A 15122-nucleotide genomic window follows, 5' to 3' on the forward strand; every position below is an offset into this window, starting at 1 on the left:
TCTCTCTCTCTTCCCTCTTAGGCAAGAAACATTCTTACCATTTTGTTCTGTGAATAAAACATCTGTTCTTGGGTTCTGGAGATTATTTCTGTTACTCTGCAGCTACATATTATTCTCAATCTCCCAGTACCACATTTGTGCTAAGTTGCTCTGACTACATTTCTCTGTCTACCCCTGCAAGAAGCTTCTTTGTAGCACTGGTAAGCCCAACTTTGTCCTCTAGAATAATCAATGAATACAATTCAAGGAAAGGAGTTATCAATTTTTGTTAATGTGCTGAATTATTCTTGTTCATAGGAAGTGCACAAGGCCATATGATTTTTGCCAATTTTGGACTTTGAGAAAGCAACAAAAATGTCAGCAAGAATGCTATCTTCTATAACAGAGGACAACAACAAGAAAACTGGATGCATGAATGGGTTATTCCAATTGTTTGATAGACACCACTTCCTCATTGGCAAACATCTACATGGTCAAAATCACAAAAGGCTGCTCACAGGTACTCTTTCTCACCAAAGGAAAATATATTTTTCAGTATTCAATAGTCTTGCAAGTGAATAAATCAATACCATAAAGCTTCTCATTTCTGTCAATTTTGTTTTGTTCTCCTTCTAAGCTCCTTGTGCAGAACTAGTCTTGTCAAAACACTTTTTAGTATATTTTCTCTGACTAGGATTATTTTCTTGAATATTCATAGTTTATAAAAAAAAATTATGATCTGTATTCCTAGTGAAGTTTCTGAATATGAAACTTATTTTTTCAGAAATAAAATAATTAGCCCAATCCTATCATTTTATTGGTACGAGGGAATAATATCTTAGAATGGAAATAAGTAATGAGGGTGAATTGGAGGACCTGGCTTCAAGATGAGATGAAAGGCAATAGCAAACCACTGTTCATGGATAATTAGCAATAATAGAGGGAAAAATAAAAGAAAACCATCAAAACATTTTCATTTTCAAGATTATATATAACATTGGTTTAGAAGGGCTGGAAATATAAGAACCTCATTAAGGAATCAATTATGCAAAACTTGACTTTATTTTGAAGTTTTAAAAAAACTAAGTTCACAAACTCAGCTTTTATAGAAAAAAAAAAAGACTGAAAACAAATACTAAATAAAACTAACAATTATTTCTTGCATAAACTAAAAAGAAATTTGCAAATTCAAGTTTTGGAATCATCAAATAAACGCCACCTTAACATTCAGAATTGACTGCTTAACATTGGCAATTATCTTTAACATATGCTAACTACAAGTATGAGCATTCTGGTTCTTTTTGCCCTCTTGTATCCTTTCATACGCATTTAACACAATCGTGTGTTTTCGTATCCAAATAAAGATAAACTACTTCCAATTAAGTAGTAGAGCATATAAAAACTTGGATTTTCTCCTGCTAAAGCATAATGATGTGCTTGTGCAAACACATTATTATCTATAAAAGAACTCTCATAAATCATATAGTTAGTCCCTTTAGTTTAATAAAATTAGAAAGTCTCACCACTGGTTCTTGTGTCCTGAAGGTGCCACGGACAGGATGGAGACCAAATGTACAATGCAATCGGCTACGGTAAGATTTTGAACAAATTCATTCATCAAAATATCACTAAGCTAGCACACAAAACAAACTAAGCAATATGTGATTGACAACTGCAGGAAAAGACTCCAAGGGAGGTAGCCAGGAACAAAGTGACACACTCAAGTGAGTCATCATCCAAGGCTAACTCAAAACTTGAACAAAGTAAAACACCACAACAAGAACAACCTTTTTGCAGTCAAAGAAACTTACCCGAATCTCCCTCGAAAATTCTGCCATACAAGCAACCAAGTTCCCCATCTCATTCTGGCCGGCAATCACCTGATTTTCGGGATGTGGTCAAGGACTCGATGCACAGGGAAGCCCGTAGTTTGTCTGTAAAAACTGTCACCAAAGTAGAAGGTAAAGTCCACGTGATGAAGCACATAGATTCTCCAAGGCCAATTCAGCAGTCAAACTGTGGGAAGCCATCTGATGGAACAAGGCCAGTAACTGCAAAGTTTCGTGAAGCACCTCGCAATTCAAAAGATGATCTAAAGCATGCACCAAGAGATCATCCACGTTTCTCTTACGATGAAAGAGACTCAAGAGAAGCGATGCGTTCATCAATGAGGATAAAAGACCTTCCTAGACTGTCACTGGACAGTAGAGAACAGTCCTTCAGGAGCTCTGCATCTGAATCCAGATCAAATTTTCTTTTAGGGGATCATAAAAGATCTTCCAGCGTTGTAGCAAAGCTGATGGGATTGGAAGCTTTACCAAATTCCATTCCCTCAAATGAAGTCGAGAAAGTGATACCTAAGTCTTTCTCTGCCAAAGATTCTGTTACGGTATCAACAAAAACAGCTGAAAAGAGCAAGAATAATCAAGTCACACGGTTCCCACAGAGTAATGAAAAGGATTTTGGCTCCCCAAGAATGAAATCTACCAATTCAATCATGAGAGCATCGTCAACTTCAAGGCTTCCACTAGAACCTGCTCCCTGGAGGCAACCGGAGGCCAGCAGAACCTCCCACAAGTCGTCGGCAAGAAATATAGATGTGGAACTGTCAATTAAGAGTCCCAATATATCTTCCTCTGTCTATGGTGAAATGGAGAAAAGGATAACTGAACTTGAGTTCAGAAAGTCTGGAAAGGATCTCAGAGCTCTGAAGCAGATTCTTGAAGCAATGCAGAAGACAAGAGCAAGGTTAGAGGTCCAAACACAAGAGCAGGCAGACTCTGATGCGAACTTGGAAATAGTGCAGAAAAGGCAGCAATGCAACCTGCTATCACCAACTATTAAGGGAACTCGCCCACCAAAAAGGTCAGAATCTTTAAATATAACTCCGAAACAATCCAAATTAAGTGCTAACATTAGTATTGCATGTTAACCTTTCTTAACTGCAAACGTCTTAAAATTTCAACAACTCTGCACTAAATACGTTGTATATAACAGAGAGGATACAGCTGACAAGAAAGCTTGGAAAGACGTGACACCTAGAGCGAAAAATGTCAGAGATTCTGGTTGGCATCTTCATTCACCAGACAGGAAGACCAAAGAAGGAACATCAAGGGCAGTGCAAAATTCAGCATTACGTCAACAAAAGGAAGGAAGTTATCCTGCATTAGGAAGGAATTCTGGAACTGTAAGTCCAAGATCGCCTCATAAGAAGAAGCAGTCTTTTCCGACCACAACATCACCAGAATTCAGCAAGGTTAGACGGCAATCAATTAAGCAATCTAAAGAATCAGGCTCTTCAAAAAGAAGACTGCAAGCAAAAGCCAACCATCTGCTCCGAGTTGATGAGGAATTGAGTGAGATCAGCAGTGGCACAAGAAATTTCAGTGAGCAAAGTGATGCAGCTTCTTTGCAATCAGAAAGCAACAACAGTTTAAGCTCACATACAGAGGGAGAAGTCACAAGCAGAAATCTTTCCTTTAGTGTTAATGCTAAAAGACTAGAGGACTCCAAAGACAAAGTGAGTGATTTATCTTCGTGTATATTATCTATTTATCCTACACATGACCAATTACTGACTTCAGCTGTTTCCTGATCCAGAGTGACATGATGAGACTCAATGAATACAGACCAATGGCTGAGCATGCAATTGCTACAATTGAACAACCTAGTCCTGTGTCAGTGCTTGATGCCGCATTCTATGAAGAGGATTCACCATCTCCCGTGAAGAAGAAAGCGACTGCCTTTACAGGTATGGATACCATTAGTTGCTAAACATAAGGAAAATCTAACTTACACCCCACCACCGACAACAAAAATTGTACGCTTTTGCAAATACACCTAGAAGTATAATGTAGGTGTTCATATACTTGTAAAGATAAATTATCTCATGAACTAGGAAATGAGTGTTAAGGTCAGAGTAGATTGAGAAAGGATTACGTGAGATCTAAAGTTAGGACAAGCTCCTACGACAGAGTAATCTAGACGTTTATCCAAGCAACTCACAATTTGAAAGAATTTGGGAAATAGTTTGCTTGATGTACCCAAAATATAGGAGAGAAAAGCCAAGCACAGCAGAATTATGTTACAATTGATTTTGATGTACAAGCAGAATTTGCCTAATAATAATCTTTTTATGTCCTTTCCAGTTGAGGATGCTGCAGATAAGTTATGGTACCTAGATTACCAGGATCATTCACCTTACAGCACGAGGGTAGATCTTGGCGTTGAGACCACCAAACAGAAGAAACTAGAGCGCATTAAGGACCTCGTTCACCAGCTCAGACTACTGAACTCCAACCACGAAGCAAATACAGACCAGCTTGGATCCTTGAGCCAGAATCATAATCCTGACCACAGATACATCACTAAAATACTACTGGCATCTGGCCTTCTCAAGGACGTGGACTCCATCACCTCGTCCATTCAGCTTCAGTCATCTGGCCATATGATCGATCCGAAGTTGTTTCATATCTTGGAACAGACTGAGGATCGCGTTATGCCAGAAAATGGACACAGTAAAAAAGGTGCTTGGATGGAGTTTAATCAGAAAATGCACAGAAAGAACTTCTTTGACACAGTCGATGAGATACTTTCCCGTAAACTAGCTTCAGGAAGCTGCTTATTACAGGGACGAGATCGTTTAACTGCACAGAAGCTCCAGAAGGAATTACAGTCAGACATAGACCAACTCAATGCTAAAAAGGTTAGCATGGAGTCTGAAGAAGATGAATTGATAAGTATCCTAAATGCTGATTTGAGGCAGCAGTCAGACGATTGGACAAATGGTGAAAGTGAGATTCCATCGTTGATTTTGGATGTGGAACGATTAATATATAAAGACCTTATTACAGAAATAATTAGTGATGAGGCCAGAGAGCAGCAGATAAGAAAAAGAAGGCATTGCAGGCAACTGTTTACTAATTAAAAGTTCGAGCTTATGTGCTCCATATCTTTATAATAGAGTGCAGTCCTCTTCATGTACAAATTCAGTATTATATGCTTGCAAAAGTGAGACATATAAGTATCTCAAGTCAAAATTCAATCAGGCAAATGGAAAGCAGAAAAATATGCTGTTTTATTTGCATAAATAGACATGGTTCTCTTTTTGCTTATGTTCTTAATCTTATTAGCCAAATTTCCGGGTACTCAACTAGCTATTTCATTTGAACAAATAAATAAGTTCTTTAGGCACCACATTGTACAGCTGAATTGGAAAATCAATTTTATTAATGATGTGTTTAGGGCTACTTCCAAAAGTGGAAGAGTACAGCAAATGCAATTTCAAACAAAATATCAAATATATAGTTGACCTTTGGAATAAGTAACATCTAACATGCACTTACATACCAAAAGCCCAAAAAAAAACATGAAAGAATGAGCACATACGAGTACTTTTCCAGTTATTTTCAATACACTTTTTGAGTTTACACCAACTTGCCTTTACCTCAAGCTCCTCCCCACTCCTACCTGTGTAGTGACAGTCTTGTGTTGAATTCAGCATGAGTCCATGGACCGTGAGAAAGAGATGAATTTTTCACAAAGTATAGCGGGTTGCACTTGCATCTATTGTATCGTATGGCTGGGTACTACGGTTAATTTCAAATATAGCATATGAACGCGTCATAAAATCTTGGTATTACACATTTTCGTTCCTCTCTTGATAAACTGAATTGAAAAAATATGGCACAAGTGAGAAACAACGAAAGCGGTAATTATTTTATTTCCTTCATCACGATATTTACTTGTGAAGGAGGGCCTTTAAAATGTAGAAAGATTTTTATATATAATTTAACTACAACTGAATATAGCTGAGCTTCCGTAGCATAGTGGTAGTGCGTTCGCTTCGTAAGCGAAAGGTCGCGAGTTCGATCCTCGCCGGGAGCTTATTTTTTCTTTTGTGGTTATGGATCTTAAATTGGGCCAATTTTGTAGTGGGTCGTATGGGCCGTTTTAAAAGGAGATACTTTACGGGAAAATTAACTATATAAACTTATTAGATTAGTTATTAAAGCTATAGCAAAATTTTTAAGTTTTCAAGTTATAGCAACTTTCATTTAAAAATATATATATATAAAAAGTTTTTTTTTTTTGGTTGAAAATACGAAAAATTAATTAATGAAAAAGGAAAATTAAGATTTAATACAATTAATATACAATTTACCTTCCTTAAATATAGTTAAACTTAATTACTGATCTTTGTCCGCCACCAAATCCCTTTAACCGTTGTTTTTTCTGCTATTTTAATGCTTGCATTAAGAGTTTCCATCTTCATACACTACTTTCCTCTTTGTACACGATTAATTTCTGTCAGTAAACAAAAATATAGTAATTTCGACGTCAACAACTTCTAAGTATTATAATTTGAAAGAAAAGCAAAAATAAGTATTTCTTTTGATAACAAATATGAATTTTGTTAATTTGCATTTAATCATGATATGTCATGGAGGGAGAAGGAATTAGTTAGGTTTGTTATTTTTTTTTATGAAAATGGATATTTTTCATTCAAAGTGAATTTAAAGATTTATTTTTTTGTATTTCTTCAATTCTCTATTTTTTTTTTGTATTTCTTCAATTCTCTATTATTACGTTCTTGAACTGAAAGGTCAAGTGCAAGCAGTTAAAAATGATTGTGTATTTTTAGTGTATTTAATTGGATATTATATTTGTATCTAAATTGGGTATTTGCTTTTTGAGTATTAATTTTATTTTTTTTAATTTAACAGTTACTATTTAATTTGTGTGGTGGGCAGGTGGGGGACTATACTTTGTTTCTTCGTTCTTCGAGAATTAACAAACCAAAGATTTTTAAGATAAGAAAGTATTGTGACATCCATACATGCTCAATAAAAAATTTTCAAGTATTTTTGATGAAAAGAAATAGGGTGTTTTACATGGATCCGTTGCCTTCCCTATGATGCTCAAAATTTTCACAAGGAGATAATATTATTTAACAACTTAGTATGCCTTCAGTGGAAAATATATAAAAATATATAAAACATTAAAAGGAGAAATTTTGGATAGACCTTTTATTTGAAGAAAAAAAGGTTCAAGTTTCTTATCATGATCTTTGAATTGTTTGTTTCATATCTTAATGCTTTTGTTATTCAACTCCAGGTATTATGTAAAGATGATACCGAAATTTTAGATTTGTGCAAGAACATGATGAAACAAGGTGAATGGACACAACCTATGGTTGTTTTTTATCCCAAAGAGGGGTATGTACTTGAACGAACGTTGAATTTTTACTATGTATGATCAATATGGGATGCTTTGTTTATCTATTTGTTTTTCATTTTTCAGATTTATTGTTGAAGCAGATGTGTTCATAAGAGACTGGACAATAATTACAGAGTATGTTGGAGATGTTGATTACTTGAATAACCGTGAAGCTGATGATGGAGATAGCACGATGACTCTTTTAAGTACTAATGATACATCAAAGGACCTCGTCATTTGTCCTGATAAGCGCAGTAATATTGCTCGTTTCATCAATAACAAGCATTTGAAATCGGGCAATACATGGTATTTGCACAAATACCAATAACATAATATCAATAACAAACGATGCTCAATGAATAAAGATAATGAAACGAGGTCTTGAAAGATTAATCGGACTATTTTGTTGTATAATTTTAGGGCTTTTCCTACTAGGGATATAAACAAACTTGATTTTTTCGGATATTGTCTCAAGTAAACAAATTTAAAAAATTTAAGATATTAAACCAAGCTCAAGGGTGAATGAATGTTGGAAACCAATGGTCATACTCAAAAGAGGAAAACATAAGTTCAAAAGAGTGAATAATAATGAGATAAAAATTTTTATTGATATTTGGTAAAAATTTAAAGATCTTGCATATGTTTTGAATATACAGCTACCATAAAATGTGATGCTCTGTAGAAAAGGGTCAAAAAGAAGGTAAAAAAAGAAGTTAAAAAGGATAAAGAGATATGACTTCTATTGATAATTAAAGGCAGTAAAATATGAAAAGTGTATAATCAAGTTAATTATTCAATTCAATAAAAAGTATGAAATCAGTTCTTAACTTTACAAAATATATTTACCATATATAACTCCTTAAATTGTGAACAAATTTTAATATTTAATTATTAAAAAAATATTAATACCTTAACTTGCCATAATTATCCAAGATCTTTAATTAAGAGTGATAAATGTTAAATGCTAAATATAAGAAAATAATACAAATAATAAATATTAAAAAATAATTTTTAAAAATTTAATTAAAATATTTTTTTCTCAAAAGTTGCTATAGCTTGTAATTATTTCTTAAATCTAGTAATTAATGAAAAGTTATGCTATAAATTTTAATAATAATCTAAAAAGCATATTTGGGATAATTTTCACATACTTTATCACACCGGCTCAAACACATTTCTAAACTTATTTTGATGTTTGTCAAATACAAAAGAAAATTTTGTAAGTCAAATAAACAAAATCATGACTTGACATTTTTCAGCTTAAAAATTTATTTGGAAATGATCAATTATGCCCAATAATAAATATCCTGGGATAGAGGCTTAATGCGGGTTTGATTATAGTTTTGGGATTCTAGTTTTCTATATTACTAGATTCTAAATTATAATATTTGCATATTTACTTGATTTATGTAAAATAGACATAAATTTTGCATATTTGGATATTAAATTTTGATATTCTCCCTCCGCATGACAATATTCTACTTCCATCACTTTGTTTATTAAAAACATAATTCACTGCACTGAGCCTTGAATTTGGCAGGTTGAGCTATAGGTATAATTTCACTAACTAATTAATTTGATGCATACTCTAAGTTAGCATATTTAAAAGTTAGGGCGTAGCCTAAATCGACACAGCGAATTAACTTATGTTAAAATATAGGAAATGTTTTTTTTTTGTGTGGGTATTATTTGCTTGATATAGTCCTGAAAAATAAAGGAAAAGGTTTTTTAGTTTGGTTTCGATTTAAAGAAATTATAAAAGAACAAATAAACATCATAGGAAAAATGATTTTAGGTTGGACATTGTGCTGATGATTGAATTAAGACTCACAATTTAGCTCAATTTAAATTCTCTAGTTTTACATTTTACCCTCCCCAGATCCCATTTTGTGAAAATATACAGAGTTTATTGTTATTGTTATTCATTTGACATCGAAATACTTATATAATTATCAAAAGAGCAGGGCTAATTAGATTTTGTCTGGCATACATAATAGGCAGCTAGTAGTCTATGATAGAAAGACTAAAGCATGTGACGAATCTGCCAATCGTGAGTTGTTGTTAAATGAGATTGACAATGATTTAACAATTTAACTTTAAAATTCTGTTTTATTCTTCATTAGATGATTTACAATAACACAACTATCTAAAACTTAATTTATACTCCATAAATTGCAAATATCTCTGCTTTTTTTTTCTTAAACTCATATACTCAAATCAAAAGATATATACCACATACATAAATTGGGATAGAGGGAGTAGTTAATATCTTGAAATAATCGTGTCTTCTGAAATCATATAGTTGTAAATTTTTATGGTCCACATAATTAATTTATTTATTGGTTTAATAATAATTGAATAAATTAAATCCTTAATCTATATGAAAAGTTACCTAGTGGGATTGTATCCACAATTACTGACTCCTAGTAAGATAATGGTTGTATCCACCAATCACATTGATGGAACGTGAAAACATAATTGACTATTCCCATTATAAAAGGGGTCCTCTCTCTATCAAAAGAAGAATAAGCTCCATCACAATTATTCTGAAACTAAGGTAAAGAGAGAGAAATAATTCAGTGCTTCTACTATTACGCTTTTGTTTTCGCTAAAATTATGAAGAATTCAGATAAGTAATTCTTTATTAAATTACTGTTATTATGTGTATGTGAAAATCATTAAGTTCAACGTTCCTGAATAATACAAAAGATTATGGATAGGATTGTTTATGTATAAGATTGTTTAAATTTATATAATCCGTTTTATGCTTACATGTGGTATCAGAGCCTGATTTTCGAAACAAGTGATTTTCCATTAAAATTAATGTTTCTCCAGATCTTGTGAATTTTAATTATGTTTGTTAGAAATTTCACAATTATTGAATAACGAAATTTGAAATATTGATATTATTATAATTAATTCTATTTAAAATAATATGAGTTTAATCTTTGTTATTTTAAATATTAAAGAAACAATTCTTTGTTGTTAGAATGTTGTAGTATGCAATAATAAAATTTATTGTTTCTTAATATAACTTGGAATCATATATGTAAGATTCGTTAATCACCAAAGTGGTCGAATCTTTATGAAATTAATTCCAAAATAAAGGTTAAAGTTTAAATTAATTACCCATTAATCTTGATGCTTATAATTGATCTAATAATTATGGGTAAATTAAATTTTTGGTCATAAGACATTTGTGGATCACCCAAAGGTTGATTGTTTGTTCGTATGACCAATAAATATTAAAGAGATAATTTTGATGTATTGTTAGTTTTATTTATTTATTTATCCAAAGATGATAAATATTATTAATTGATGCATTAAATATTATTGTTTTGTGTTAAATATATTTTAAGCATCATTATGTTTAAAGTTATATTTTGATGTTTCGCCCAAAGGAGAACATCAATATACATTTAAGTAAATTATTTCTGAATTTGATAGTGTGTTTAATCTGATAACTCAAAGCATTAACAAATGGGCATATTCTATTTTCAGCACTTGTCCTCCATTCGCACTCTGCCTCTGTTACGACTTTTAATGGACTTAACTTTTCACATTGATGAGAACAGATCAAATTCCATCTTGGAGTTTTAGATCTTGATGCTGCACTTTACTCTGAAAAGCCAATTGCTATTACTGAAGCCAGCAGTGATGAAGAAAAGTCCTATTATGAGTACTGGGATCGGTCTAACAGATTAGGCCTAATGTTCATGCGAATGAATATTGCGGACAACATTAAGACTACTCTTCCCAAAATTGAAAGTGCGAAAGAACTTCTGAAACTTGTGGAAGAGTCTTCCCAAACTGCTGATAAGTCTCTTGCTGGGACACTAATGGGTACTTTGCCCACCATGAAGTTTGATGGTTCACGTACTATTCATGAGCATGTCATTGAAATGACAAACATAGCAGCAAGACTTAAGTCATTGGGAATGGAAGTGGAACAGAATTTCCTTGTGGAATTCATTATCAACTCATTACCGTCTGAGTATGGTCCTTTCCAAATGAACTACAACACCATGAAAGACAAATGGAACGTGCATGAATTGGATGGTATGTTAGTTAAAGAGGAAACGAGGCTAAAGAATCAAGGATCAAGGAGCTGAAAAGAAAGGAAAGAAGCATGGTAAGGGACAACAAAAACAACTTAATGTTAATCAGTCTTCATCTCAAGTACATAAGAAAGGGAACAAGAATGAAAAGTGTCATTTCTGTGGAAAATCTGGACACTTTCAGAAAGATTGCCTGAAACGTAAGGCATGGTTTGAGAAGAAAGGTAAGCCTTGTGCTTTTACATGTCTCGAATCAAATTTAACTGAAGTTCCTTATAATACTTGGTGGATTGACTCTGGTTGTACTGTTCATGTTTCTAATACTATGCAGGGATTCCTTACAATCCAAACCATAAACAAGAATAAAAAATTTGTTTACATGGGGAATAGAGTGAAGGCTCCAGTTGAAGGTGTCGAGACTTATCGTCTTATTCTCGATACTAGACGTCACTTAGATTTAGTAGAAACTGTTTATGTCCCTTATCTTTCAAGAAATTTAGTTTCTTTGTCTAAGTTGGATAAGACTGGATATTCTTTTAATTTTGGTAATGGATGTTTTAGTTTGTTTAAGCGTAATTATCTCATTGGTACTGGTACTCTTTGTGATAATTTATACAAACTGAATCTTGATAATCTTTTTTCCGAAAAACTCTTAACTCTGCATCATAATGTTGGTACCAAATGAAGTTTGGTAAATGAACAATTTGCTTACTTGTGGCATAAATGTTTAGGTCACATATCTAAAGAAAGGCTGGAAAGATTAGTTAAGAATGAAATTCTTCCAGATTTAGATTTTACTGACCTTAATATTTGTGTAGATTGTATTCAAGGAAAACAAACAAAACACACAAAGAAAGAAGCCACAAGATGCACACAACTTCTTAAAAATTATACATACTGATATATGTGGTCCTTTTGATATCACATCTTTCAATAAAGAAAAATATTTTATCACTTTTATTGATGACTTTTCGCGTTATGGATATATCTATTTATTGCATAAAAAATCTCAAGCGATTAATGCCTTAAAGGAATTTATTACTAAGGTTGAAAGACAACTAGATAGAAAGGTGAAAATAATCAGGTCTGATAGAGGTGGTGAATATTATGGAAGATATGATGAAAGTGGACAACACCCAGGTCCATTTACTAAATTCCTCAAAAAATGTGGCATATGTGCTCAATACACAATGCCCGTCACACCACAATAAAATGGTGTGATAGAAAGGCGTAATCGTACATTAATAGATATGGTTAGGAGTATGTTAAGTAATTCATCTTTACCTCCTTTGTTATGGATGTATGCTTAAGGACTGTCGTTTACTTGCTAAATAGGGTTCCTAGTAAAGCAGTCCCAAAGACACCTTTTGAACTGTGGACTGCTAGGAAACCTAGTTTGAGACACCTACATGTTTGGGGTTACCCGACAAAAGTTAGAGTTTATAATACACAAGAAAAGAAACTGGATTCAAGAACAACCAGTGGTTTCTTCATTGGATATCCAGAAAAATCAAATGGGTATAGATTTTACTGTCCTAATCATAGTACGAGAATAGTTGAAACTGGAAATGCTAGATTCATTGAGAATGGCGAAGTTAGTGGGAGTGAAGAACTACGTAATGTGAAAATTAAAGAAGTTAGGGTGCAAATTTCTCTAACCTGTACTTCTTTTAAATTTGTTTTTCCTGAAGATGTTGTACAACAAAGTAATCAACAAGAATAACAAATTAATATTCCTACTAATGAAGCCATAATTGATGAACCTGTAGTAGATGAACCACAAGAAGTAGCATCAAGAAGATCTCAAAGACAAAGAAGATCTGTTATTTCTGATGATTATTTGGTATATCTACATGAGTCTGAAACTGACTTGAGAATTAATGATGATCTAGTTTCATTTTCACAAGTCATTGAAAGCAATAATTCTAATAAATGGATAAATACTATGAAAGATGAGTTAAAATCTATGGAACAAAATAAAGTTTGGGACCTTGTTGAATTACCCGAAGGTTGCAAAAGAGTTGGGTGTAAATGGGTCTTTAAGACCAAACGCGACTCAACTGGCAACATCGAATGTCACAAGGCCAGACTTGTTGCCAAAAGGTTTTACTCAAAAAGATGGCATTGACTATAAAGAGACGTTTTCACCTGTCTCTAGAAAAGATTCACTCAGAATTATAATGACTTTGGTAGCTCATTATGACTTAGAGCTACATCAAATGGATATGAAAACGGCTTTTCTAAATGGAAATTTGGAGGAAGAAGTTTATATGAATCAACCTGAGGGGTTTTCTATTAAAGGAAAGAAACACATGGTGTGTAAACTTAAGAAGTCAATATAAGGACTTAAGCAAGCTTTCCGACAATGGTATCTTAAATTTAATGAAACGATTGTCACCTTTGAATTTAAGAAAAACATTGTTGACCGGTGTATATATCTGAAGGTCAGTGGGAGTAAGTTTATTATGTTAGTCTTATGTATTGATGACATCTTGCTTGCTACTAATGATCTTGATTTGTTACATGATACCAAGAAATATCTCTCTAATAACTTTGAAATGAAAAATATGGGTGAGGCATCCTATGTGATTGAAATAGAAATATTTTGAGATAGATCATAAGGATTGTTAGGATTGTCTCAGAAAATCTATATTAATAAAGTATTAGAGAGATTTAGAATGGAAAAATGCTCATCAAGTCCCGTTTCAATTCAGAAATGAGATAAGTTTAGTCTCAATCAATGTCCAAAGAATGACTTGGAACGAAAGCAGATGAAAGATATTCCTTATGCATCAATAGTTGGGAGTTTTATGTATGCCCAAACATGTATAAGACCAGACATCCTTTTTACTGTTGGAATGCTGGGTCGATATCAAAGTAATCCTGGAATGGATTACTGGAAGGCTGCAAAGAAAGTATTACAATACTTACGAGGAACGAAAGATCATATACTCACTTATAGAAGATTTGATCATCTAGACGCGGTTGGATATTCATATTCAGATTATGTTGATTGTGTGGATACAAGAAAATTCACATTTGGATATTTGTTTCTGTTAGGTGGAGGAGTAATATCATGGAAGAGTGCGAAGCAGTCTGTTATAGCTGCATCCACTATGGAAGCTGAGTTTGTGGCATGCTTTGAGGCCACAGTCCAGGCTAATTGGCTGCGGAATTTAATTTTAGGACTTGGACTAGTCGACAATATAGCCAGGCCGCTGAAAATTTATTGTGATAATATTACCGCAGTTTTCTTCTCTAAAAACGATAAGTATTCCAAAGGTGCTAAACATATGGAATTGAAATACTTTTCGGTTAAAGAAGAAGTTCAGAAACATAAAGTGTCAATTGAACATATTAGCACTAAGCTTATGATTGTTGATCCTTTGACGAAAGGATTACCGCCCAAAACATTTATTGAACATGTTGAAAGAATGAGTCTTATTGATAGCAATGAATGATTTTATGTAAACTCTTTATCATGTTTATGTAATTGAAACTTGGAGCTCAAATTATATATATTTCTATTGTTACCTGTTTTCTCTTGTATACATAATATTGTGAATGATGATAACAGGTTCTGACTTAGATAAAGTATTCTAAGTATTATCGTTGGACCCATTATGTATTTAAAAGGTTATGTTAGGTAATAGACTAATATTATAGTACATAGAAGGAACTATGTCAAGTAAAGGGACGTACAGGGGCGGATCTATTCACAAGGTTTGGGGTGCCACGGCACCCGCACTTCTCGATTGAAACTCTGCATATTTATGTGTATATGTATCAGTTAATGTATGAATATTACTCTTGGCACCTGCAATATCAAAGAAATTGGTAGTGCAAGTGGTTGAAATGGTTGAGTTT

At 33.1% G+C, this 15122-nt stretch overlaps 1 protein-coding gene and 1 non-coding gene across 2 annotated transcripts; both read left to right on the forward strand.

Annotated features, from left to right (window-relative positions):
• The first annotated feature begins 59 nt into the window (after positions 1 to 59).
• Positions 60 to 5098, forward strand: LOC107860444 (protein LONGIFOLIA 1). Its single transcript, XM_016705812.2, has 7 exons — positions 60 to 200; positions 298 to 499; positions 1525 to 1571; positions 1658 to 2844; positions 2977 to 3499; positions 3580 to 3730; positions 4128 to 5098. Exons 2-7 carry the CDS (start codon positions 355 to 357, stop codon positions 4904 to 4906), a joined length of 2832 nt encoding a protein of 943 aa, XP_016561298.2. The 5' UTR covers positions 60 to 200; positions 298 to 354; the 3' UTR covers positions 4907 to 5098.
• Positions 5099 to 5793: 695 nt separating this feature from the next.
• Positions 5794 to 5865, forward strand: TRNAT-CGU. The gene has a single exon. It is a non-coding gene; the product is annotated as a tRNA-Thr (tRNA).
• The last annotated feature ends 9257 nt before the right edge of the window (positions 5866 to 15122 follow it).

The sequence above is a fragment of the Capsicum annuum genome, chromosome 2 (assembly GCF_002878395.1).
Source record: "Capsicum annuum cultivar UCD-10X-F1 chromosome 2, UCD10Xv1.1, whole genome shotgun sequence".
NCBI classification, from domain to species: Eukaryota; Viridiplantae; Streptophyta; class Magnoliopsida; order Solanales; family Solanaceae; genus Capsicum; species Capsicum annuum.